This window comes from Kogia breviceps, chromosome 15 (assembly GCF_026419965.1).
Source record: "Kogia breviceps isolate mKogBre1 chromosome 15, mKogBre1 haplotype 1, whole genome shotgun sequence".
Taxonomy (NCBI): domain Eukaryota; kingdom Metazoa; phylum Chordata; class Mammalia; order Artiodactyla; family Physeteridae; genus Kogia; species Kogia breviceps.
Genome location: NC_081324.1, coordinates 13031600 through 13059105, shown reverse-complemented (window position 1 = coordinate 13059105; position 27506 = coordinate 13031600). Strand labels below are relative to the sequence as shown.

Below are 27506 nucleotides of genomic sequence, written 5' to 3'. Positions count from 1 at the left end.
AACACCAGTCAAAAGGAGAATGTTTCTTTTGTTCTCAACAGTGATAATTTTGTAAAATCATTTAGATTATTTCTAGAAGAAAAGTGAATTTTTATGTTTTATTTTCTTTATAATCTATCAAAAAGATAAAGATAGAACACAACATATTTTCAAAATCACTCTGTCCTTAAAATTTAAATGTATATGTGTTCTTCATAAATAGAACATTTAATAATTCAGGAGGGAATTTTGGATAACACCTTTCATTCTAAAAATTTTTAAGCCAGAGCAAATGACATTAGGAAAAAATCCAATTTAAATATGTACATCCAGCAACCCTATTCCTTTCAAATGGAGAGGTAACAGTCTGTTCTTTTGTCAGTGTCTTTTTGCCTTGTTTTTAAAAATGTTAACATTTAAAATATTTTAATATTAATTTTTATTTTTCATATTAAGAAGAGGTGGTCAAAGCTGGAGGTAACAAAAATTAGAAAAGAAAACACATTGTGTCATTGCAACATGCTCGCCAACCCTGACAACACCCTTATTCTGGGCTGTCATTCCCTGGTCTGCTTTTGGTATCTGGTTTGCTCAAAGGATGCCCAAGACTAAGTTTAAATTCTAGATTACTGGTGCAAATATAGAAATCAACACTATCTGTAACATGACCCTTGCTGCCTGTGAAGATGAACCAGCCCAACATTTTAGTGATTTTCTTTTAAAGTGCTTATAACTTACATGAGAGCTCTACCTCTGATGTTTCCTACAATGATAAGAATCCATTTCAAGTCCAACTTGTGAGCAAGCACTTAAAGGTAGAACCACAGCAAACAAGAATAATCTCCCCTAACCCCTGTAGGTATACATTACTAGATTGGATTTAATTGTGAACTTTCATTCATCTAGGTTTACATGATAGCTGGGAAAGGAGGGGAAAAAATGTATGGAACAAAAGCATGCAAATTGCTTTGTGAAACATGAAGATACACTGGAAACTGGGATGATGAGACAAATTCAAAACGTAAGTCACTCCTGACATAGTACAATCCATATTAATTATTTAATTTTTACTCCAGATTTTTCTTATAAAAGATAACACAAAGAAGGGAATGAGGTCAGTGCTACCTCAGGGCAATCAAGATGAAGTCAAAAGAGAAAAGTAAAATAAAAAGGATGTTTAAGGAATTCCCTGGAGGTCCAGTGGTTAGGACTCTGCGCTTTCACTGCCGAGGGCCCGGGTTCAATCCTGGGTTGGAGAACTAAGATTCTGCAGGCCTCAAGGTGCAGCCAAGAAAAAAAAAAAGCCTGTTTATATGCAACGTTTATGCTGTTATGAATGAAATGAAAGGGCTTGGAGATTTGAGGGTATTATAATTATCTTTCATGACTTATGCTACAGAAATCTAATGCATTTAAATACAGATTTAACTGTCAGTGAAGTGAAAAACAAGACCACAAGATGTGTTACTTACTCTCTCAGAACCGCATACCATACTGGCAGTGGCAACAAGCAATATATGTAGTAAGTCCAGGGACAGGCTTGAATCAGCAGGAAAAGTGCTAGTAAAACGCCAACGGCTACAAAACTACATGACAGGAGACGGCTTGGTTTCTGAAAGTTAAACAAAACATTGAAAACACTCCAAACCCATGCTACTTGATAGGTTTTCAAGAGATTTTATAAAGTGAAGAAAATACATTACTTTCTTTCAGTGATTCTACAACTAGATGATTAATCTAAGAACTGCATTTAAAAAAAATCTGTCATTGGAGAAGCACATTATAGAAGGAAAAGCTGGATAGCCTGGAATTGTTGCAATTAGGTAATTCTCAATTTAAAATGACTATGCTCCTAAAGTTTGTTTGCAAGTAACTTCTTCGGGACTCTGAACATATTTCTCCTTAGTAGCAATTTTATAAATGTTGATTGAGTTCACTGACAAGCCCACAAAAGCCCATTTAATCTACAATAAACTGTGGGACCTAATCTTTATTTGGAACAATGATTCTATCTACTCAAACTTCAACTTGACATGCTGCCCACGCTTCTCTCTCCATCACCCAACCACAGTAGGTTCATTCAGTCATATCTTCTCTCCCAAACACCTGCCAAACAAGAAAGGAGCTCCTCCATGTAAATCACCAGTGACGGCCTCCACAGGCTGTGGGTGCTCTGGGCCAGGAGTAACGATGCAAGGGTCAGGGACAGAAATGCCAATGATTAGAACAAGAACACACTTATGGAAAGCTGTGATGCTAAGAGCACACAGGAGAAAAAAACAGGACTGGAGGGGTCACATGGTACTCTCTTGCCTCCGTGCCTTGTTTTCTCTCTCTCTGTTTCCCCCTTGTTTTGCTACCCAAACTAAATAAGGTGAGAATTAAGAATTACCTTCTGGAGTAGGGGAGGTTGAGGAGGAAAAGCAAGAGTTTTTTTCCCCTTTATAATTCCTCCCTCTGGACTAAAATGTCACCAGAAAGGAAGTAAAGAAGCAAGAATAAACTAGGGCAGAGTTGTAAAAAGGAAGGTGAGGCATAGCATTGTGATTAAGAGTTGGGCGCTACACAGATCAGAATTCAAATCCTGGCTCTGTCACTTGCTCACTGTATGACGATGAGCAAAGTACAAAACAGATTCTGAGACTTAATTTTACCCCATCTATAAAATGCAAGAATAATTCCACATCTATTTATCAAGGCTAGCAATGCTTAAATGAGATTATGAAAAGAGCTTAACAAAATGCTCAGAATATTACTACTGCTTAATAAATAATGACTACCATTATCACCTTTATTTTTCTTCTCTCCTCCTCTACCTCTCTGCATTAGTCCCAAAAGTCACTACAGAAACCTCTCAGTGACTAGCACTGGAAATGGAGGTCCCATAGCAAGGGAATGGAAGAAGAAGGAGCAACTCTCCAACAGATACGGACAGGTAGAGTCTCCAAAGCTCAAGGTGCCTGAGGCAGGTATTCACTTTAGGAATTGGGACTGGTTTCACATCACTCTGAGGATAGTAAAATAATAAGAAAATAAGCTTAAAGAGTACCTAAAAAAGACACTCGAGGGATTTTCTGGAGTCAGTACAATATCATATAATTATCCAATCCTTTGACCCATAAAGTAATCGACATTACAAATAAACATCTACTTGTAGGAAACCAAATCAAAAAGAATTCAGTTCAGCTAAAGTAAAAATAGAAAGGATTTTAAATAACAGGAATGGGGAACATTTTCTACCTCATAATCATTAACTCCCTGCCTCCCCAGACCCTCCAAAAAACACCTGATGATAATGAACCACGCTGTGTGCATTGTCATGACTCCTCCATCCAACTAACAATGGTTAAGTCGCACAGTCTACGCCATGCTCTGTACTAGGTGCTGGCCTATGAGGAGTTTAAACCATACAGGTGGAGACGGAATCCTGGGACTTGGTTTAAGGGATAAACATTTTGTGATTTCCCTAAATAGTGAGAGAATAAGGGAAGCATGTGGCAAAATAAGGATATGCAGTTCTAAAGCAAAAGACATATGAACTAGCAAAAGCACAGGAGAAGAGCAGATAGAAGTTAAATGCAGGGTTCAATTAGGAGGAGCTATGGCAAATTACCTTTAAAGAGAATGTTCACCGTAGAGTTGTCTGTAAGAGTGATAAACCTGTAAAATCTGGGGGACATTGTCATGGAGAAGTGACAGAAACTTTGGAGTCAGACCTAAATTTAATTCCAGCACTGCTGTTCTATTTGCTGTTAATTTGACTAAACCATTTAGCTTGTCTCAAGCTCTGTTTCCTCATCTGGCAGTGAAGGGTAGAATTTGCTGCGAGCTCATCTCTCACACCCCCCAGGCCCTCTATAGTCTAGCCGTATCAGTGACTTGCAGCCCTTCCAAGAAGCCATGCTACCTCACTCCTCATCTGGCACATGCTGCTCTCCCTGCACCTTTTTCCTTTTTTCTATTGGGCTATCCGACTCACCCTTTAAGATTTGACTTTGGCAACAACTACCTCGGTGAAGGCTTGCTACACCCCAACTGCAAGCATCATGTTCTAATGTGTGCACAGCTGCAATCATCTCACTCCCTAATTGCTCTCCAAGCCTCCCTTTGGTTAATGCTGTAGACTTCTGGCAACTTATTCTTCCTCCAGATGCTGTCACTTCACTAGATTATAAACTCTCGCTGAAGAAGAATCAGAATGTTTTTGCAAACAGAACCAAAGGGTTCAAAATACTTTTAATAACCTCAACTGTAATGGTCAGTTTTATGTGTCAACTTGGCTAGGCTACAGACCTTAGTTAGTTATTCAATCACACATTAATCTAGGTGTTGGCTGTGAAAATATCTTGTAGATGTGATTAAAGTCCATAATCAGTTGACTTTAAGGGAGATTATCCTGAACAATCATGGTAAGCCTGATTCACAAAAGGCTCTAAGAGCAGAACAGAGGGTTTTCTGAAGAAGAAACTGTGCCTGTGGAGTGAAGCTTCCGCTGCTGCCTGCAAGTTCCAGTCTGCCCTTCCTGATGGCCTGATCTCTGAACTTAGGACATGCCTAACCAGCCCCACAGTCACATGAGCCAATTCCTTACACTAAATTTCTTAATACAGAGATCCTACTCATCTATTTCTCTGGTTTAACTCTAAGTGATAGACCAGCTCTTCACTAAATAAAGTCTAAACTCTATAGTCTAGCATTTGAGGCCTTTGATTACTTCCACCTAATCTATATTATCAGTATTATCTCTTATTAGGCCCTTGAACAAACCTCCCAAATTTCCCCCAAACTGAACTATTTATTTTGAAGGCAGCATGGTATAGAAAGAGCATGAATTTAAGAATTAGAGTTCAAGGACACCAGTGTGTCCTTGAGGAAAACATTTAACTCTCTGAGACTAAATTCCCCCATCCATATTATGAGAATCATAACCATTAAATTTAGGGTAGTATTAAGCTTAACTGAATAACACATGTATAACACCCAGGACAGTCCTGGAATAGTGTAGTTTAATAAATATTACTTATTATCCCAGCATAAAAATACATCTTCCCAACTCTGCCTCTATTTATATTATTCAATTTACTTTAATTCTTATCCTCTCCTTATATTCTGACTGTTAAATTTCCACCAAGACTTATTCTTTCCTGTTATCATCACCCTAGCTAAAGTGAGATATTCTTTATTTAAAATATGATAGTCATTGTATCACATTCACTTAACATTTTATATTAAAGTTGTCAAACATTTGTTGTCTTATGTAATATAGTGTAGTATATGACCTATACCTGATAAGGTGGCTATGTGTATACATCTCTTACCTACTTTATTTAATTACAAGCTCCTTGAGAAGCTTGTAATTTTGTATCTGAATTTTGTATTTTTTGGTGTATCCTATGAAGCATCTCGCATTGTGCTGTATACACAAATATTCTCTGCATTATCAGATTAACGAATAAAGAACTATCAGCTGTGAAATCTACTGACACAACAATCTAAAGACATCATATCCCTTCTCAATAACCCAAAACGTCAAGACAAATACCAAAAGGCAGCATTTGGCATTAGACTACTCTGGACTCAAATCTCAGTTCCTCCACATCCTAGCTGAATGGCCTTTTGAAAATTACTTAAATAGCTTCAGTCTCCTCTTTTATACAGAAAAATTATAATGCCTACTTCCAGCACTGTTAAGTTTAAAGTGGCAAAATAAATTTCAAATACCCAGCTGAATGCCTAGTTGTATCCTCCACTAAAACACGTTTGTTTTTGTCTCTTTTCCTACCACATGAGAAATGATTTCTACTGTAGCCAATTTCACATACATTCAAGTAATGAAAATTACTTGGGGTAGATTAGTTAAGATGCATTACAGCATTATAAAAAATGGAATAAATACTACTGCTCTTCCTTCCATTACAGAAAAATAAAATATAAAATTGAAAAAAGTTACCACTGGAAATGTCTGCAGATTATTATTATTAATAATACACCATTCAGGTATATTACTTTTTAGAGGATTTGGACATGGTAATAATCATTAGAGAATGAAGTAAAGGAGATGGAAGAGGCATATTATCCCTGGTAAATGACAGTAATATATTTTAAGAGAGTAAAGTGTTTTAATATAGTAAAACCATATAAGTACTGTTATATTTTCTCAGTTGTATAAAGTATTATTAAAGAGCGGGGTTTTTTTGGCATTGAAAGTACAGTAAACTAAGGACTAATTCTTAAAATGAGGATATATAGAAAGTTCTGGAAATCTGTATTTAAGAATTTTAGAAAGATATAAAAGGTAAGGATAGTTCCAGAAAAATGTATATTATTTTAAAAGGAACATTTTGAATAAGTGATTTTATTTCTTTCCAGCTCCTAAACTTACTATTAGATAAAGTTAAATATATTGCTTTAAAACTATTTTCTGATCACCTGTACTGTAGAAAAATACGGAATACTTATAACATGCTAAATAATCATAAAAATAAACAGAAAAACAACACAGTTAATGCCATAGGCAAATGTAAATTACACAGCTATCTTTATAGCCTCTTAAGTTACAGGACCATTGTTACTGATACACCCTTTTCCCAACTAAAGAAACAGAGATTAATAAGAAAAAAAGACCCAGTACAACAAAGCAAATGAAAGAGTTAGCTTAGTACAGCATGTACATTATACGAACTCAACTGCAGTTAATTTGATATAATTTCTTTCCTTAGTCTTATGATTTTAGACCATCATCTGAATCTTCATTATACTTTCTGAACATACCTTGACTTCTTTACTAACACCTCTAGTAAGTTTGCAGTGAGACTTGATGATCAGCAAAGAAGCATAAGATGTCCATCCCACAAAACCAAGAACGACATTGAAAGCCAAAAAGAATCTGTCGTAAGTGTGATAATAGGACAATCCTTTCAATGCAAGATTAATCAGCTCCTTGCAAACGGAGACCTATGGAGAAAGAAAAATATAACTCGCCACATGCAAAGACAAAGAAAATCTAAGTTTCAAAGGAAGAAAAATTATTAAAGTAACTATAGATGATGGATCAAAAACAGATTTTGATTGTTCAAGGATCTTCTTGCAAAGTATAAGAAAAATTCCTGAATAAAATAAATTTCTAAATCTTGATAAGAAAGGACATTTAAAATGCAAACTATCTATGAGATGTGCAATGATTTTAAATGATTCTGAATGATTCATTTTGTGGAAATTATCTTCAAATGACACATGAAAGAAATGGTTCTCTAATATAGGTCCCTGATAGGAGATGCCCACATTTACATTTTTTGACTTTCTCATAACAGATTACCCAAATCAGTTATAAAACATTATTAAAATGGCTTAATATTTTAGTGGAGAAGAATAGCTTGCCACTGTAAAACCGTAACAAAAATAAGCATTAGAAATGCCATCATACTACTTAGGCAATTTTAGAAACCAAAAATAGAATTCTTTCTTACTTTAAAATTATATGACCATTTAAAACAGAGAAAATTAATGAAAAACATAGTAGGGTAGGAGTTGGGAAAAGTCAGAGCTTCAGTATGAACCATTAGATTTCTAATAGTATGAAGCTAATTCTAAATGTACAGATAGGTCATGTTCTAAAATATTATACAAAAATAAGTTGGATGACAGAAGCTTGGAATATACTTTCTCATTATAGAGAACAATAACTGTTCATTTCCAATGTTAACCTAAAAAAATTTACCTATAACATTACCTGAAATAAGAGAAGTATGTCCATGTGGCTAAAGCAGCTACTTAGGAAATTCAACCCTTCCTTAAAGGTTCAGGAAAGCTCCCTGGCCTGCCCACTTTGCTCTCCATCACCATACCTGCCCCTCCCCATACCTGAATGATCAGCTATTTATTATATACAAGGCCTGCATACTTACTGCTTCATCATACTTTTTCTGTTTTATATAAGATCTTGCTTTTCTTAAAATGTTGAACTGTTTAGAATCAGAAAGCGAGCTACAAAAGAAAAAAATGCTTTAGGTTTAAAATGTTTCTTCATTTCAATTACATTTTTTCTTGGTACTTTGCTTAATTGAAAATAAAACGATGGTGAAAATTGAGAAAAGAAAGAAAGAAACAAACTGAGCCAAATTGTATCACTGCTGGTTATTTGAACTCTTCCAAGAAATAATTTATAATTAAATTTGGTTTTCTTGACTCAAAGTTTCAACTGCCAAACTCCACTTATGACAGTCATACAATACATCACTGGAAGAAATGTAATGCTCTGGCTAACACAGAAATTCTGATTAAATCAATGTAATTAATGGAACAACAAACGAGTAGTCTGATTTACAACACTCAGCTCTCTCATGCTCATGGTAGACACAACAGACAGGGCAGATTCATTATGGTGCTTTGTACCCTTGAGCCAGACAGGGCCTGACAATTTTCATTATCAAAGAGATTCGAGCAGGGCTTAACCAAGAATTAAAGTTAGTAAATAATTTGAATCTATTTGCTATTTTTGTATTATACCATATACTTTTTTGATTTTCCTATCTTTCATTTCTCTTTCCACCATTTCCCTGTCCTTGTTTTACCACAGTAAAAACCTTAAATACAAAGGAGAAATACTCATAATACTGCATAAGTAATTTTAAAATAAGTATATTTAAACACAAAATTGAATATATACTGCTTAACTAGCATCTACATTCTTAAAGTGAATACCTTCACATTTTTAAAGTGTAAAAAAGTTATTTAAGGATATATTAGGTTGGATCATTTGAAATTAATGTTTTTATATGTCAAAAACTACTAAATTAAATTTTGACAATTTCATATGGCTCAGTAATCACTTGCCTTCTACTTGGTTTCAGCAGCTTCTAAAGAGATAAGATGGAGACGTTGTAGAAAGTTCATCTTTTAAGCAATGTTATTAGTTTGGGTGGGTCACAGACATCTTACAGAATCTGAAACTCACTCTAGAAAAATAAATAATCCAAAATCTTACATATAACTTCAGAAAATTCAAGAACCCCAGAGCTCAACTATGAACTCTCTACAGTTCTATAGAGCCTTGATTAAGAATCTGTGCCTACTCCAAGGGATCCCAGATCTTTCAACTCATGGGAACCCAATCACTTTGTCAGATTGTAGGAAAATGCCCCACCCCTGGACTCAATGGGATATGGAAGAAAAAGGTACCAGGAAGCAAGAATACATGAAAAAAAAACAAGTTACTTCAAACTGTTGCCATGTTCCAGTTCTCTGTCCTTCAGACACCACACATTTTGGAATATCTTCCTAGAAGTCTTAGAAATGGAATTACTGGGACAAAAGGCACAGGCATTCTTTGAAGGCTACATCTAAGATAAATTTTCCAAAGTTCTATAAAACTCTTCTAAGTTGATCTTCCTTCTCCTTGCTCTAATCCACACCACTTCCTAAAATATTGATTACATCTTCTAATATAATTGAAATTGATATGGGTATATTATTGTCTACTTCATCAATTCTAAACTTCCTGGACTACTGATGACCATCTCCTTCTATTCTATTTAATTTCCCATTATTCCAAATATATACTCTCAGTTATAAAATGGTTAAGCTCTTCATTCTTCACCTATCTTGCATTCACGCCTGAGTTATTGTTCATAAAGATCCTCCCGTCTCTGCTTTCCAAAATCAAATCTTCATCATCCGTTATGGTCTACTCCAAATCTCACCCCACACCATTAGCACTTCAGTGTGGTCTCATCATCAATTTATTTCTCTTCAATTAAATTTTAACCTTCATGAGGGCCACTAATTATTTACATTAATATTAATAATACTCAGCAAAGTGCAAAGCACATAAAATGAACCAATAAATCTTAGTTGATTAAAATGCTATGAGGAGCTTCAAGATGGCAGAAGAGTAAGACACGGAGATCACCTTCCTCCCCACAAATACATCAGAAATACATCTACATGTGGAACAACTCCTACAGAACACCTACTAAACGCTGGCAGAAGACCTCAGACCTCCCAAAAGGTAAGAAGCTCCCCACTTACCTGGGTAGGGCAAAAGAAAAAAGAAAAAACAGAGACAAAAGAATAGGGACGGGACCTGCACCAGTGGGAGGGAGCTGTGAAGGAGGAAAGGTTTCCATACACTAGGAAGGCCCTTTGCAGGCGGAGACTGTGGGTGGCGGGGCAGGGAGCTTCGGAGCCACGGAGGAGAGCACAGCAACAAGGGTGCGGAGGGCAAAGAGGAGATTCCTGCACAAAGGATCGGTGCCGACCAGCACTCACCAGCCCGAGAGGCTTGCCTGCTCACCCGCCAGGACGGCGGGGGCTCGGAGCTGAGGCTCGGGCTTCGGTCGTATCCCAGCGAGAGGACTGGGGTTGTCGGTGTGATCACAGCCTCAAGGGGGCTAGTGCGCCACAGCTAGCTGGCGAGGGGCGGGGGGGTGGTCCTGGAAAAAGTCTGGAGCTGCCAAAGAGGCAAGAAACTTTTTCTTGCCTCTTTGTTTCCTGGTGTGCGAGGAGAGGGGATTAAGAACACCGCTTAAAGGAGCTCCAGAGATGCGCGCGAGTTGCGGCTATCAGCGCGGACCCCAGAGACGGGCATGAGATGCTAAGGCCGCTGCTGCAGCCACCAAGAAGCCTGTGTGCGAGCCCAGGTCACTGTCCACACCTCCCCTCCCAGGAGCCTGTGCAGCACGCCACTGCCAGGGTCCCGTGATCCAGGGAAAACTTCCCTGGGAGAACACACGGCGCCTCAGGCTGGTGCAACGTCATACTGTTCTCTGCCGCCGCAGGCTCGCCCCGCACTCCGTACCCCTCCCTCCCCCTGGCCTGAGTGAGCCAGAGCCCCCGAATCAGCTGCTCCTTTAACCCTATCCTATCTGAGCAAAGAACAGACGCCCTCAGGCGACCTACATGCAGAGGCGGAGCCAATTCCAAAGCTGAACCCTGGGAGCTGTGTGAACAAAGAGAAAGGTAAATCTCTCCCAGCAGCCTCAGGAACAGTGGATTAAATCTCCACAACTTGATGTACCCGCATCTGTGGAATACCTGAATAGACAACGAATCATCCCAAATTGAGGAGGTGGACTTTGGGAGCAACGATATATATGTTTTTTCCCCTTTTTCTCTTTTTGTGAGTCTGTATGTGTGTGCTTCTGTGTGTGATTTTGTCTGTATACTTTTGCTTTTACCATTTGTCCCAGGGTTCTGTCTGTCCGTTTATTTTTTATTTTTTTTAGTATAGTTTTTAGCACTTCTTATCATTGGTGGATTTGTGTTTTTGGTTTGGTAGCTCTACTCTTTTTTTAAACTATTACTTTAAAAAAACTTTTTTTTCAATGATTTTTTAATTTTTAATTTTAATAACTACTTTATTTTATTTAATCTCCTTTCTTCCTTCCTCCCTCCCTCCCTTTCTTTCTTTCTTTCTTTCGTCAGGGCTGTGCCTCTGAGGTGGGAGAGCCAAGTTGAGGACATTGGTCCACAAGAGACCTCCCAGCTCCACGTAATATCAAATGGCGAAAATCTCCCAGAGATCTCTATCTCAACGCCAAGAACCAGCTCCACTCAAGGACCAGCAAACTACAGTGCTGGACACCCTAAGCTAAACAACTAGCAAGACAGGAACACAACCCCATCCATTAGCAGAGAGGTTGCCTAAAATCATCATAAGGCCACAGAAACCCCAAAACACACCACCAGACGTGGACCTGCCCACCAGAAAGACAAGATCCAGCCTCATCCACCAGAACACAGGCACTACTCCCCTCCACCAGGAAGACTACACAACCCACTGAAGCAACCTTAGCCACTGGGGACAGATACCAAAAACAACAAGAACTATGAACCTGCAGTCTGCAAAAAGGAGATCGCAAACACAGTAAGTTAAGCAAAATGAGAAGACAGAGAAACACACAGCAGATGAAGGAGCAAGGTAAAAACCCACCAGACCTAACAAATGAAGAGGAAGTAGGCAGTCTACCTGAAAGAGAATTCAGAATAATGATAGTAAAGATGATCCAAAATCTTGGAAATAGAATGGAGAAAATACAAGAAACGTTTAACAAGGACCTAGAAGAACCAAACAGCAAACAAACAGTGATGAACAACACAATAAATGAAACTGAAAATTCTATAGAAGGGTTCAATAGCAAAATAACTGAAGCAGAAAAACGGATAAGTGACCTGGAAGATAAAATAGTGGAAATAAATACTGCAAAGCAGAATAAAGAGAAAGAATGAAAAGAACTGAGGACAGTGTCAGAGACCTCTGCGACAACATTAAACGCACCAACATTCAAATTATAGGGGTCCCAGAAGAAGAAAAGTAAAAGAAAGGGACTGAGAAAATATTTGAAGAGATTATAGAGGAAAACTTCCCTAATATGGGAAAGGAAATAGTTAATCAAGTCCAGGAAGCACAGAGAGTCCCATACAGGATAAAATCAAGGAGAAACATGCCAGGACACCTATCAATCAAACTATCAAAAATTAAATACAAAGAAAAAATATTAAAAGCAACAAGGGAAAAAAAACAAATAACATACAAGGGAATCCCCATAAGGTTAACAGCTGATCTTTCCGCAGACACTCTGCAAGCCAGAAGGGAGTGGCAGGATATATTTAAAGTGATGAAGGGGAAAAACCTACAACCAAGATTACTCTACCCAGCAAGTATCTCATTCAGATTTGACAGAGAAATTAAAAGCTTTACAGACAAGCAAAAGCTAAGAGAATTCAGTACCACCAAACCAGCAATTTACAACAAATGCTAAAGGAACCTCTCTAGGCAGGAAACACAAGAGAAGGAAAATACCTACAATAACAAACCCCAAACAATTAAGAAAATGGTAATAGGAACATACATATCGATAATTACCTTAAATGTAAGTGGATTAAATGCTCCAATGAAAAGACAGAGACTGGCTGAATGGATACAAAAATAAGACCCATATATATGCTGTCTACAACAGACCCACTTCAGACCTAGAGACACATACAGACTGAAAATAAGGGGATGGAAAAAGATATTGCATGCAAATGGAAATCAAGAGAGAGCTAGAGTAGCAATTCTCATAACAGACAAAATAGACTTTAAAACAAAGACTATTATCAGAGACAAAGAAGGACACTACATAACGATCAAGGGATCAAACCAAGAAGAAGATATAACAATTGTAAATATGTATGCACCCGACACAGGAGCAGCTCAATACACAAGGCAAATACTAACAGCCATAAAAGGGGAAATTGACAGTAACACAATCATAGTAAGAGACTTTAACACCCCACTTTCACCAATGGACAGATCACCCAAAAAGAAAATAAATAAGGAAACACAGGCTTCAAATGAAACATTAAACAAGATGGACTTAACTGATATTTATAGGACATTCCATCACCGAACAACAGAATACTCTTTCTTCTCAAGTGCTCATGGAACATTCTCCAGGATAGATCATATCTTGGGTGACAAATCCAGCCGTGGTAAATTTAAGAAAATTGAAATTGTATCAAGTATCTTTTCCAACCACAATGCTATGAGACTAGATATCAAATACAGGAAAAAATCTGTAAAAAATACAAACACATAGAGACTAAACAATACATTACTTAATAACCAAGAGATCACTGAAGAAATCAAAGAGCAAATCAAAAAATACCTAGAAACAAATGACAATGAAAACACGATGACCCAAAACCGATGGGATGAAGCAAAAGCAGTTCTAAGAGGGAAGTTTATAGCAATACAATCCTACCTTAAGAAACAAGAAACATCTGAAATAAACAACCTAACCTTACACCTAAAGCAATTAGAGAAAGAACAAAAAAACCCCAAAGTTAGCAGAAGGAAAGAAATCATAAAGATCAGATCAGAAATAAATGAAAAAGAAATGAAGGAAACTATAGAACAGATCAATAAAACTAAAAGCTGGTTCTTTGAGAAGATAAAGCATTAGCCAGACTCATCAAGCAAAAATGGGAGAAGACTCAAATCAATAGATTTAGAAATGAAAAAGGAGAAGTAACAACTGACACTGCAGAAATACAAAGGATCATGAGAGATTACTACAAGCAACTATCTGCCAATAAAATGGACAACCTGGAAGAAATGGACAAATTCTTAGAAATGCATAACCTGCTGAGACTGAACCAGGAAGAAATAGAAAATATGAACAGACCAATCAGAGGCACTGAAATTTGAACTGTGATTTAAAATCTTCCAACAAACAAAAGCCCAGGACCCGATGGCTTCACAGGCGAATTCTATCAAACATTTAGAGAAGAGCTAACACCTATCCTTCTCAAACTCTTTCAAAATATAGAAGATGGGGGAACACTCCCAAACTCATTCTACGAGCCCACCAGCACCCTGATACCAAAACCAGACAAAGATGTCACAAAGAAAGAAAACTACAGGCCAATATCACTGATGAACACAGATGCAAAAATCCTCAACAAAATACTAGCAAACAGAATCCAACAACACATTAAAAGGATCATACACCATGATCAAGTGGGGTTTATCCAGGAATGCAAGGATTCTTTAATATACGCTAATCAATGTGATACACCATGTTAACAAATTGAAGGAGAAAACCCATATGATCATCTCAATAGATGCAGAGAAAGCTTTAGACAAAATTCAACATCGATGTATGATAAAAACCCTCCAGAAAGTAGGCATAGAGAGAACTTACCTCAACATAATAAAGGCCATATATGACAAACCCACAGCCAACATCATCCTCAATGGTGAAAAACTGAAACCATTTCCTCTAAGATCAGGAACAAGACAAGGTTGTCCAATCTGACCACTATTATTCAACATAGTTTTGGAAGTTTTAGCCACAGCAATCAGAGAAGAAAAAGAAATAAAAGAAATCCAAGTCAGAAAAGAAGTAGGGCTGTCACTGTTTGCAGATGACATGATACTATACATAGAGAATCCTAAGGATGCTACCAGAAAACTACTAGAACTAATCAATGAATTTGGTAAAGTAGCAGGATACAAAATTAATGCACAGAAATCTCTTGCATTACTATACACTAATGATGAAAAATCTGAAAGTGAAATTAAGAAAACACGCCCATTTACCATTGTAACAAAAAGAATAAAATATCTAGGAATAAACTTACCTAAGGAGACAAAAGACCTGTATACAGAAAATTATAAGACACTGATGAAAGAAATTAAAGATGGTACAAATAGATGGAGAGTTATACCATGTTCTTGGATTGGAAGAATCAACATTGTGAAAATGACTCTACTACCCAAAGCAATCTACAGATTCAATGCAATCCCTATCAAACTACCACCAGCATTTTTCACAGAACTAGAACAAAAAATTTCACAATCTGTATGGAAACACAAAAGACCCCGAATAGCCAAAGCAATCTTGAGAAAGCAAAATGGAGCTGGAGGAATCAGGCTCCCTGACTTCAGACTATACTACAAAGCTACAGTAATCAAGACACTATGGTACTGGCACAAAAACAGAAATATAGATTAATGGAACAGGATAGAAAGCCCAGAGATAAAACCACGCACATATGGTCACCTTATCTTTGATAAAGGAGGCAAGAATATACAGTAGACAAAAGACAGCCTCTTCAATAAGTGGTGCTGGGAAAACTGGACAGCTACATGTAAAAGAATGAAATTAGAAAACTCCCTAATACCATACACAAAAATAAACTCAAAATAGATTAAAGACCTAAATGTAAGTCCACACACTATAAAATTCTTAGAGGAAAACATAGGCAGAACACTCCATGACATAAATCACAGCAAGATCCTTTTTGACCCACCTCCTAGAGAAATGGAAGTAAAAACAAAAATAAACAAATGGGACCTAATGAAACTTCAGTGCTTTTGCATAGCAAAGGAAACCATAAACAAGACGAAAAGACGACCCTCAGAATGGGAGAACACAGTTGCAAATGAAGCCAACTGACAAAGGATTAATCTCAAAAATTTACAAGCAGCTCATGCAGCTCAATATTTAAAAAAACAAACAACCCAATCAAAAATGGGCAGAAGACCTAAGTAGACATTTCTCTAAAGAAGATATAGAGATTGCCAACAAACACATGAAAGAATGCTCAGCATCATTAATCATTAGAGAAATGCAAATCAAAACTACAATATCATCTCAGACCAGTCAGAATGGCCATCATTAAAAAATCTACAAACAATAAATGCTGGAGAGAGTGTGGAGAAAAGGGCACCCTCTTGCACTGTTGGTGGGAATGTAAATTGATACAGCCACTATGGAGAAAAGTATGGCAGTTCTTTAAAAAACTAAACATAGAACTAACATACGACCCAGCAATCCAACTACTGGGCATATACCCTAAGAAAACCATAATTCAAAAAGAGTCATGTACCACAACGTTCACTGCAGCTCTATTTACAATAGTCAGGACATGGAAGCAACCTACGTTTCCATGGACAGATGAATGGATAAAGAAGATGTGGCACATATATACAGTGGAATATTACTCAGCCATAAAAGGAAACGAAATTGAGTTATTTGTAGTGAGGTGGATGGACCTAGAGGCTGTCATACAGAATGAAGTCAGAAAGAGAAAAACAAATACCATATGCTAATACTTATATATGGAATCAAAAAAAAAAAAAAAAAAGGTAATGAAGAACCTAGGGGCAAGACAGGAATAAAGACACAGACCTACTAGAGAATGGACTTGAGGACACGGGGAGGGGGAAGGGTAAGCTGGGACAAAGTGAGAGAGTGGTAATGTATATACGGACATATATACACTACCAAATGTAAAATACCTAGTGGAAAGTAGTTGCATAGCACAGGGAGATCAGCTTGCTGCTTTGTGACCAGGTAGAAGGGTGGGATAGGGAGGGTGGGAAAGAGGGAGATGGAAGAGGGAAGAGATATGGGGATATATGTATATGTATAACTGATTCACTTCATTATAAAGCAGAAACTAACACACCATTGTAAAACAATTATACTCCAATAAAGATGTTTAAAAAAATGCTATCAAAATATTGCAGACCTAAAAAAGGAAGAAAAATAAAAGAAAGTACCTTGCCATTCTTAAAGCACCTAACAATTTGCTAAACTAAATTTAAAAAGGGAAAAAAAGCTTGTCTGGAAATAAATTACTTAAGCTAATTTATGTTCTCAAGTGAAGTCTTAAAAAAATGAGGGCTTCCGTGGTGGCGCAGTGGTTGAGGGTCCGCCTGCCGATGGAGGGGACACGGTGTTCGTGCCCCGGTCCGGGAGGATCCCACGTGCTGCGGAGCGGCTGGGGCCGTGAGCCATGGCCGCTGAGCCTGCGCGTCCGGGGAGCCTGTGCGTCTGGGGAGCCTGTGCTCCGCAAGGGGAGAGGCCACAGCAGTGAGAGGCCCGCGTACCGCAAAAAAAAAAAAAAAAAAAAAAAAAAAAAAAGAGAAGAAATATTTTTAAAGAGAAATACTTGTTACATTACATTAAATACATATTTTATATGAAATATTACATTATATATGGAGTATTGGAAACCATGGTATGTCTAATTTATATTTTTCTAAATGGACTCTATAAATCTAGGGACATAACAAAGGTTCAGAATGTGTCTGGAATTCATCAAAATGTTCTATACAAACCTCACTGTTGCATTACATTAAAGACTCTTATAAACATGTTCCCCATGTAATTTTTTTAGTTTTCCATAAGTTGAGAACAAGTGCAAAATAAGTCTTAGTATCACATACTTTAAACATAAAGAAGTTTTGTGAGAAATAAAAAAAGTCCAGAATAAAAGGTACGTATTTTAACATCCATGTAAAAAAGACAAAACTAATAACAACAAAATAAGGGGGGTTGGCAAGGGAGTAATCAAAGGAGTAATGTATACAAATTAAAATGAATAAAGGGGAGCTGCACATGCCAATGCTGGTAAATCTTTAAAATTGTACTGAAGGGAAAAAAAGAATTGTAAAAAAAAAAAAATTGGTAGATTTTAAAAATAGGGATTCAATTATATTACACCACTTTATTTCTTAAGAAAAAAAGAGGATCTAAAGAAATATGGTAAAATGTTAACATTTTTTAAACCTGGATTGTAGGTTCAAGGATTTTTGTTATAGTCTTTATTCTTTTCAGTATGTTTGAATAATTTCATAATTAAAATAGAAAATATGTTAGCCAAAGGGATATATACATACACATACATAGGTACACATGATATGTATAGACAGATACATAAGAAACTGCAGCTACGCCTCCAGGAACAGACTGTAAAGACTGGAACACACCAGGCATGGGAACTTTTTATTATCATCTGTGATTTTTATTGTGAAGATGTATTATTATTTTTTTTAAAAAATTATTTACTTTGTTTTATTTATTTTTGTCTGTGTTGGGTCTTCGTTGCTGCGCACTGTCTTTCTCTAGTTGTGGCGAGCGGGGCCTACTCTTCGTTGTGGTGCACAGGCTTCTCATTGCAGTGGCTTCTCTTGGTGCGGAGCACAGGCTCTCGGTGTGCAGGCTTCAGTAGTTGCAGCACTTGGGCTCAGTAGTTGTCGCACACAGGCTTAGGTGCTCTGTGGCATGTAGGATCTTCCTGGACCAGGGATTGAACCTGTGCCCCCTGCATTGGCAGGCGGATTCTTAAACACTGCACCACCAGGGAAGTCCCAAGATGTATTACTTTTTCATTCACATTTTACTAACCTGATTTTTAAAATAATTAAAACATTAAAATTTAACTATAGTTTCTGGCTATGATGGAGAAGCTTTGGCATACCAATGCTCCCACCAGGAACAACCAGAAAGCCTGATAAAACAAAATTAAAAATAAATTTGAAGGTACTGGAGAGCTAGCAGACCCTTGATGGTCTTGAGACCATCAAGAATTGAAGGGTTTGGACCCTAGAAAGAAATTGCACAGAAAATTGTAACCCTTAGGGCATCCCTACACAAGGAAAAAGGCTGAGAATTTGGGCAGATGGCTGCTGCCAGGATGTAGAGAATCCAACAAAGCCTTTGGCAATCTTATCAGACTGTAGAGATTAAAATTAAGGTTTGCAGCATCCCATGAAGCCAGGACTTGAGGACCCAAAAGAGAATAAAAATAAGAGAACAATATACAATTTTCATTCTGGATTTTTTAAAAAAGACATGAAAAGAAGGTTATCTGGAATTACTTAAACTAATTTAATACAGATTCTGAAGTGAAGTCTTAAGAAAAATGAGAGAAGGGATTTTTATAAGCAAGAATTTATATATGGAGAACTCAGATAAAGAAACAGAGGCCAAGTGCTGTAAGAGGGAAGGTGAACTTTACACTCAGCTGAATTCTTCAGCTGTGTAGGACAAGAGGACAAGAAGTTGGGGAGAAGGCACCTGAAAAGTAGGACAGTAATCTCAAGATATATGAGAGATAAAATCTGGTGTTCAGGAGCCACATGAGAGGAAGAGCTCTAGCTAACACAACAAGCTTCAGCTGAGATCCCTGGGTGGCTTCACTCTAAGAGCAGAGACAAACCAGTGGGAAGAAGAGACAAAGAAACAAACTGCAACACAGCTTTGAGTCAGTTACTGCTCTGTGCCTGTCAGAGGTTAAGGTAAGACCTCTCCAGAGAATGAGATAATCCAGAGCTTCTAAAACTTTTAATGTACAATGATAAGGGTTCATTTAAAAACTACCAGGCTCAACAACAGGACCAACTGACAAAGGACAACAGTTACAAACTCACGAACAATACGGTTATTGGTGTTATCAAGTACAGACTTTAAAATAATTGTGGTTAATACATTCAATAATGGAGAATAAGACAGAAAACTGCACCACATAACTGGAATCTACTTTCTAAATAAATTGAAATAAAAATTCTAGAATTGAAAAACAAGTGATAACTGATAGCCACAAACTAGACAAAGCAAAAGAGAGATTTGGTATGTCAGAAGATAGGTCAATAGAAAATATCTTGCCTCAACCTTGAAGAGCAGAAAGAAAATACAGAAAAGACCATTTAAAAAATCAACCATACACATCACTGTGAACAGGAACATATATATATATATTTCTCCTGTATACACACACACACACACACACACACACACACACACACACATATACACACACACAATTGGAATCACAGAGAGGGAGAAGAGAGAGAATTTGGCAGAAGTAATATTTATGATAATAGCAACACAACATTTCTACATAGTAATTTGTATGAAAATTTTTCCTCTATTGACTAAATCTTTTATATTGAAAACATCAAGTTTTAAAAGAATCTATTATCAACATGTTAAGCTTAACTAAAAAGCGAAAGAGAAATAAATATTAATTGTGTACATTTCTTTGCTGTGATTGCTATTGTTTCATCTTTTTTCCATAGTTATTTGAACACTGTAGAAGAAACTAAACCATGTTTTAGAATTATCAAGACTTTCAGCATTTTTTCAGGGTTAACTAGTGTTTGGAGGGTGAAATCTCCTTAAAATGCTACCCTTAGAAGTATTATATATTCTTTACTCAGATTTTTTTTTTTTTTTTTTTTGTGGTATGCGGGCCTCTCACTGTTGTGGCCTCTCCCATTGCGGAGCACAGGCTCCAGATGCGCAGGCTCAACGGTCATGGCTCATGGGCCCAGCTGCTCCGCGGCATGTGGGATCTTCCCGGACCGGGGCACAAACTCATGTCCCCTGTGCATCAGCAGGCGGACTCTCAACCACTGCACCACCAGGGAAGCCCATTTACTCAGATTTTTATTACAAAGATATTTCATTTGCATTTACAAATGATATTTTAGAGATACCTAATGATATCTACTCCATTCCTTTATAGAATATCTACTTAAAGGAAAAACTATATCAAGAAGACAAAGACAGAAAAAGCGGAATGAAAAAGTATTTACAGAAAAATTTGCACTCCTTTAGACTGACCACTGACAAAGAATCTTATCTTTCATGTCATAATAAAGTAAATGAATATTTTCCAATGTATGTATGTGATGTCTAAAAGTTACTTTAAAAATATATATATATTTATTTATTTTTGGCTGCCTCGGGTCTTTGTTGATGCATGCAGGCTTTCTCTAGTTGTGGCGAGCAGGGGCTACTCTTCGTTATGGTGCACGGGCTTCTCATTGTGGTGGCTTCTCTTGCTGCAGAGCATGCGCTCTAGGTGCATGGGCTTCCATAGTTGTGGCTCGCGGGCTCTGGAGTGCAGGCTCAGTAGTTGTGGTGCACGGGCTTAGTTGCTCCGTGGCATGTAGAATCTTCCAGAACCAGGGCTCGAACCTGTGTCCCCTGCATTGGCAGGAGGATTCTTAACTACTGTGCTACCAGGGATTCTTAACTACTGTGCTAAAGAAGAATTTCGGGTTTGAGGCAGAAAATTACACTTTTAGTAAATAATTAGTAAATCAGTTGGATGAAGTGTTAGAAAGAGTCACATTAAAACAAATATTTAAAATTCAGTCCAAGGGAGGAATTTTAATCCATATCAGACAAAAAGAAATAAATATATTAAAAAGAATCAAAGTATCTTTTGTCATTTTAGTAGAAAATATTAATATTAAAATATTCTGTTAAAATTTATTTAAGTTCCCTGAATTTAAATAGTTTTTTTCAAATAAAATATAACAGATGTTTTGGCTTCTATTGGCAAGGTACAATATCTCCTTCCCATTTTCATTTTTTTCTAAAATATCTCTTAAGAGTCTTTTCTTGTTCTTTTCTCATTTCACAGAATTTGTTTCTTTTAATGTTTTTCTTATCTTACTTTAGCCTCTATACACACTTTTCAAATAGAAAGTGTTTTTTCCTCCTTTTTAAGATACTTTCACATGTAGCCAAACTATACTTTTTCTAGTCATGCAGCTCCATCTGCTGGTCATTCCTTGGCATAGACTCAGGGTCCATTAGACCCAATTTTAGTTTTGAGGGTTTTTTGAGCAGTTCTACTTGTCATAATGAATATTTCATGATTTTTATTCTTTCTTAGAGGTCTTTAAAATAGGAAAGGTGAAATTTACTTATTTTTTAAATAATAGGATAAAATAGGATATGCAATTACCATATGGATCCACTGGACCCTTTTACAAGTCTAAGATATGTTACAGGATCTTAGCAACCTTGTTCTTGCTATATTTTGACATGTTTGCTATTTCATCACCCTAGGAACTATTACATTATTCACCAATTATTCATGCTAGAAAAGACTAAATAAGACAATGGAAGAATGGTAGAGAGATATTATTAAACCTAAATCTAGTGATGCTGGTGAAATTAATCACATAAATAAAATCTCAAGACTGAATTTTCAGCTGTCAATATCCTAGATAAGTTTTCTTACATCTAAGAACTGATGAGTGAACAATATATTTCTACCAAGAAAAAGGAAATACGGTACTTATTCAAGAAGGAAGGACTTCATTGAACAATTATTTGTAACAAGAACCTGAGCTGTTTTACAAAAAGGATGTGTGACCACAGCATTCTTTCATCTTTTATGATGTTTATGTTCCTTCCAATAATTACTTGATATAGTTTCTAAGTGGACAATGCTAACATTAGGTGTATATATAAATGTGACTGGAAGGAAAGAGATGGTGTAGAAATGAAAAAAACTCATTGGATTATAGAAAAATAAAGAGCCCATTGTACTCAGATGATAAATGATGATAACGTTTTCCTGGTATAATGAACATATGTAACAGGGAAAACAGGATACTACTCATAATAGAAATAAAATATCCAGGAATAAAATAATGAGAAATGTATATTGGATGGGAAAAGAAAATTTTACTTAGGGACATAAGAGAAGATATAAATAAATAAATAAAGTTCAATATGTAAAAACATCAATTCTCTCCAAATTGCTTCCTAAATATAGTGTAATAACCAAAGAATTTTTCATATAATTCAGGTTGATGATTCTAAAATTTATATGGAAGAATAAATTTCTTTTTTATCTGTGCCCATAACTTTTATGATTTTGATTCATGCCAATGATTAGAATACCATTTGTTTTGTTTTTTGGGTTTTTTTTTGCCGCACTGTGTGGCTTACAGGATCTTAGTTCCCCAACCAGGGATTGAGCCCAGGCCCACGTCAGTGAAAGTGTCAAGTCCTAACCACTGGACCACCAGGGAACTGCCTATTTTTCGTTTCTTTTTAAATTATGTTTTATCAAAGCAATATATACATATAATTTTTTAAAATAAAAAACAGTACAGAGGGGTAAAATGACAATCAATGTGTCCCTGCCCCACCCTTCTCAGCTCTCAGTTCCCCAACCCAGAAATAAAAACTTTTACATGTGTCTGATTTTAGTTATTTTGGTAGTAACCCTCATTTTTCTTAATAATATGCTTTTATTACTATTTCTTTTTCAAAAATTTATTTATTTGTTTTTACTTTTGGCTGTATTGGGTCTTCGTTGTTGTACACGGGTTTTCTCTAGTTGTGGTGAGTGGGAGCTACTCTTTTTTGTAGTGCGAAGGCTTCTCATTGCAGTGGCTTCTCTTGTTGCAGAGCATGGGCTCTAGGCACGAGGGCTTCAGTAGTTGTGGCTCGTGGGCTCTAGAGTGCTGGCTCAGTAGTCGTGGCACATGGGCTTAGTTGCTCCACGGCATGTGGGATCTTCCTGGGCCAGGGCTCGAACCCTTGTCCCCTGCATTGGCGGGCGGATTCTTAACCACTGCACCACTAGAGAAGCCCTTATTACTATTTCTTGACTTGATAACCTGAGACCCTTGCTGTTGACTTCCTGCTGACTCTGTTCCTGCTGTCTCCTCCCACCTCAATATGGTTATATTACTATTTTTACCTCCTGGTGGCTATGTTGGTCACTTTAATAATCTAATACCCAAACCTCTATCTTGTTCTCTCAACTATAGCTGGAATCATCTCCATATTCTATTTTATGAGGACAACAGCACCACTATTATTCCATCTATATTTCTGCCTTCCAACCTGTAACCTTGTACATTGCCGAAGTTGGTAACATTTGCATTCTATTCTGTAATCATTATTAAGTCTTCCTTGCTTTGTCTAAGGTTTGACTCTAAAAGCTGAAAACCAATATTTACATTATTTATGATTACTTAAATGCTGTTCACTCAGTAGCAAAGTTTTATACTATAATTAAATTTTCTCATCTATTTCTTTGAAGCCTTGATCCACATGCCAATCTTCAAATCTTTCTTACAGTCCCAACAATTGTTCAAAATCATGTCACATCTTAGGTTGCTTCAGATTTGAAGCCTGCTTTTATTGTACAATTTAAAATGTTTCCTTTCCCCTTAAGTTTGCAGCATATGGGGGGTGAAGAAATGACACCTTCCAGTGTTTCCTCCAGCTTCTCATTCAGTGCATATATTACTTAAAATTCATTTCACTTCATTTGAGGTCTACTTGCTGTTCTAATTTGGAGGATTTGCCTCTCATTTGGACTATTCTTATACAATTTATCATTCCGTAAGTTTTTAGTTGCATTTTGCATTAAAAAAATGCATCCTATACTTTTTCTCATTTTGTAAAGTTTGTGCTGCATTTTAATTTATGGATACAACAGTTTCTCAGATATTTCTGAGGATTTTAATATTTTTAAGCTCTTTTCTATTCCTTCAGTTATCTATTTCCTTACAAGTCAATTCTTTGTTTTATGCAAGGCTTTTCTGGTCATACTGCAGGCTTTCAACGAATGATGATTTCCAGCCAGACAAGTTTGCAGGCAGGGTGGGTGAGCCAGTGGGTGAGAATCAACCATTCTGTTGGGCCCCCTGGTGACACAAAGCTAGCAGTGGCTCCGCAGGCAGGTGTTGAGCATGAAAGCAGGGGAAGTTCATGGTCAACTCCCGGGCCAAGTGGAGGAAGGTGGGCAATGTGCACTTGAACCCCTTCCAGAAGAGCATTTCCCTGATCAGTCTTTTTCAATTAGCTGATTTAAAGTAACTCTCAGTTACTTTCAATGTCCTGTGTATTTTCTTCATATCAAAAATTGATAATATATTTCTTGTTCATTTATTTATTTTGTTACTGTCTGACTATACCACTATATTACAAATAAACATGCATATGATATCTAAATGATATAATATAGGGCAAATTCTAATTGATAAAGACTTGGCTTATAGTCTTTATAAGTATATGTGCTAATCCTACAATTAGGGACACTCCACAAAAATAATTCTACCTTTGACATATGTAATATAATTAATTTCATATGGTCATAACTTGCAAAATCCTAATTTTGCTTTGTTTTTGCTCTCCTGTACACACACACACACACACACACACACACACACACACGCACACACGCAGGCTGCCATAGAGAATGATGTGATTACATGATTCAGAGGGCAATAGTTTCTAGTTTATGAATACTACACTAGTGCTATATAAGTTATGAAAAATAACTCCAATGAAGTCATTCAATCACATCCTTACCACCCATATTTCAAACAGTTTTTATTTATTTTGGTCAAGAGCAAAATCCTTCCTAATTAAATGTGAGTCCCTACTAACTGCAAACAAAGTCCAAGGAGGCTGAGTAAACTTCCTGGGTCAGTGGTGCAGTCACATTTATGACTCAAATCTCCCCATTCTCAATTCAAGGAAAGAACATCTTTCTGGATGTCAGACAAAATCTGCTACCCACCAAAATCTACTCTCCTCTTTTCCCAAGTAGTTGTCAGTGTTTCCCAGAATTGTCTGATTGGCCTTTTCTTGTCACTTTTTATATTCTCCCCAGAGCCTCCTACATGTTTAACAGTTTCTACCACCACCTTTATGCTGTTGGCTCCAAAATCTTAATAACCAATTCTCATCTTTATCTTGAGATCCAAGTCCTTATTTTTAACTAATTAACTGGTATCTTCAAATGTAAGTTGAACTCAGTAAATTCATCCTTACCTTTCATACTAGCTCTTCTTTCTTTCTATAAGCCATAATGGCACAAGCATCTTCCCAATCAACCAAACCAAGAGCCCCACACCTTCCCAGTCAAACCCTGTTGAATTTATCTCCTTAATGTTTCCTATATCTCTCTGCGCCCCTATATCTCCTCTACCAGCCATTCAAAGGTATATAGCATCTGGTTCATTATTTATAAAACAACAGAAGAGACTTTCATTTAGAAGACTGCACTAACGTACCCCAATAAGACAATGTTTCTAAGTACCTAATCTATCCTGTCAAGCTTTCAAACTCAGTGAAAAATTATTTCCTACAAGTTAATAAAAAATATAAGAGACTTACTTAAATGGTGTGAACAAAAATGGTAAAGTAGCTTCTTTTTTCTGAGTCATTTTCACCTGGGAACCAAGTATGAAAATACTTTATATTATAAATGAGAAAAAAATTAATTTCATTTTGAAATATAAACATCCATTGAAATGGTTCTTCAGGGACAGAAATAAATGGAATTTTGTGTTGCTATATTATTTCATAAATATCTAAAGAAAATGTTAATTATTATTGTACCATTACAATAAGCTGAGAATTAAGCATATCAAGCCTGCAAAATAACATATTGTAATGTAATTAAACTATACTTCTTTAATTCTTAGGAAACAAAATAAACCAAGCTGCATTAACACATTCTGTTATTAAGAATAACAGAAAGGGACGTCCCTGGTGGTGCAGTAGTTGAGAGTCTACCTTCTAGTACAGGGGACACGGGTTTGATCCCTGGTCCGGGAGGATCCCACATGCTGCGGAGCAACTAAGCTCGTGCACCACAACTACTGAGCCTGTGCTCTGGAGCCCGCGAGCCACAACTACTGAAGCCCGTGTACCCTAGAGCCCATGCGCCGCAACTGCTGAGCCCACGCACCACGACTACTGAAGCCCACGTGTTCTAGGGCTGGCATGCCACAACTACTGAGCCCACGTGCTGCAACTACTAAAGCCCATGTGCCTATAGCCCATGCTCCACAGCAGAGAAGCCCGTGCACTGCAATGAAGAGTAGCCCCTGCTCGCCGCAACTAGAGAAAGCCCGCGCACAGCAATGGAGACACAACGCAGCCAAAAACAAAAAAGAATAACAGAAAGTTTCAGTTAAATGGTCACTTCTTTAAGCTCTTAATGCATATACTAATATACATGGGATGACAAGAAATGTTGCAATCTCTAATCCTACTTCTACATGGCAAATTCCATTGATAAGGACTTGGTTTGTAGTCTTTATGAGCATATGTGGTACTCTAACAACTAGGGACACTCCTCAAATTCTACACCCTCAAACTGATTCATGGAACCTGCACCTCAGATAGGTGAAACTTTAGGACACTAGTTAAACACACAAAATTTAAAGATAATAAATTATAGAAAACCATTTCTTAAAATGCAAAATCAAATATTTTCACCTAAGATATGCAATTTTAAAATTGTAGTAGCGTCCATTTTTGTGTGTGGTCTTGTTTTACCTTGAACTGTTCCAGAATCTGTACTGCATTTGTAAACATGCTCTCTGCTTTGAAGAGATCGGTGCTGTTAAGTATATCCACAGGAAGGGTTCCCTGTAAGTAACAGACACTGATTTAATATTAGTACCAACAAAG

At 36.9% G+C, this 27506-nt stretch overlaps 1 protein-coding gene across 4 annotated transcripts in view; it reads right to left on the bottom strand.

Annotated features, from left to right (window-relative positions):
- The window catches only part of PIGN (phosphatidylinositol glycan anchor biosynthesis class N), a 110578-nt gene that overhangs the window by 53823 nt on the left and 29249 nt on the right, over positions 1 to 27506 (bottom strand). For all 4 annotated transcript variants that reach the window (XM_059039368.2, XM_059039370.2, XM_059039372.2 and 1 more), the window contains 5 exons: positions 27372 to 27464; positions 26202 to 26257; positions 7884 to 7962; positions 6751 to 6933; positions 1452 to 1591 (listed from right to left, as the gene is read on the bottom strand). In XM_059039368.2, coding sequence (XP_058895351.1) covers positions 1452 to 1591; positions 6751 to 6933; positions 7884 to 7962; positions 26202 to 26257; positions 27372 to 27464 — 551 coding nt within the window. The remainder of the gene's footprint in view (positions 1 to 1451; positions 1592 to 6750; positions 6934 to 7883; positions 7963 to 26201; positions 26258 to 27371; positions 27465 to 27506) is intronic.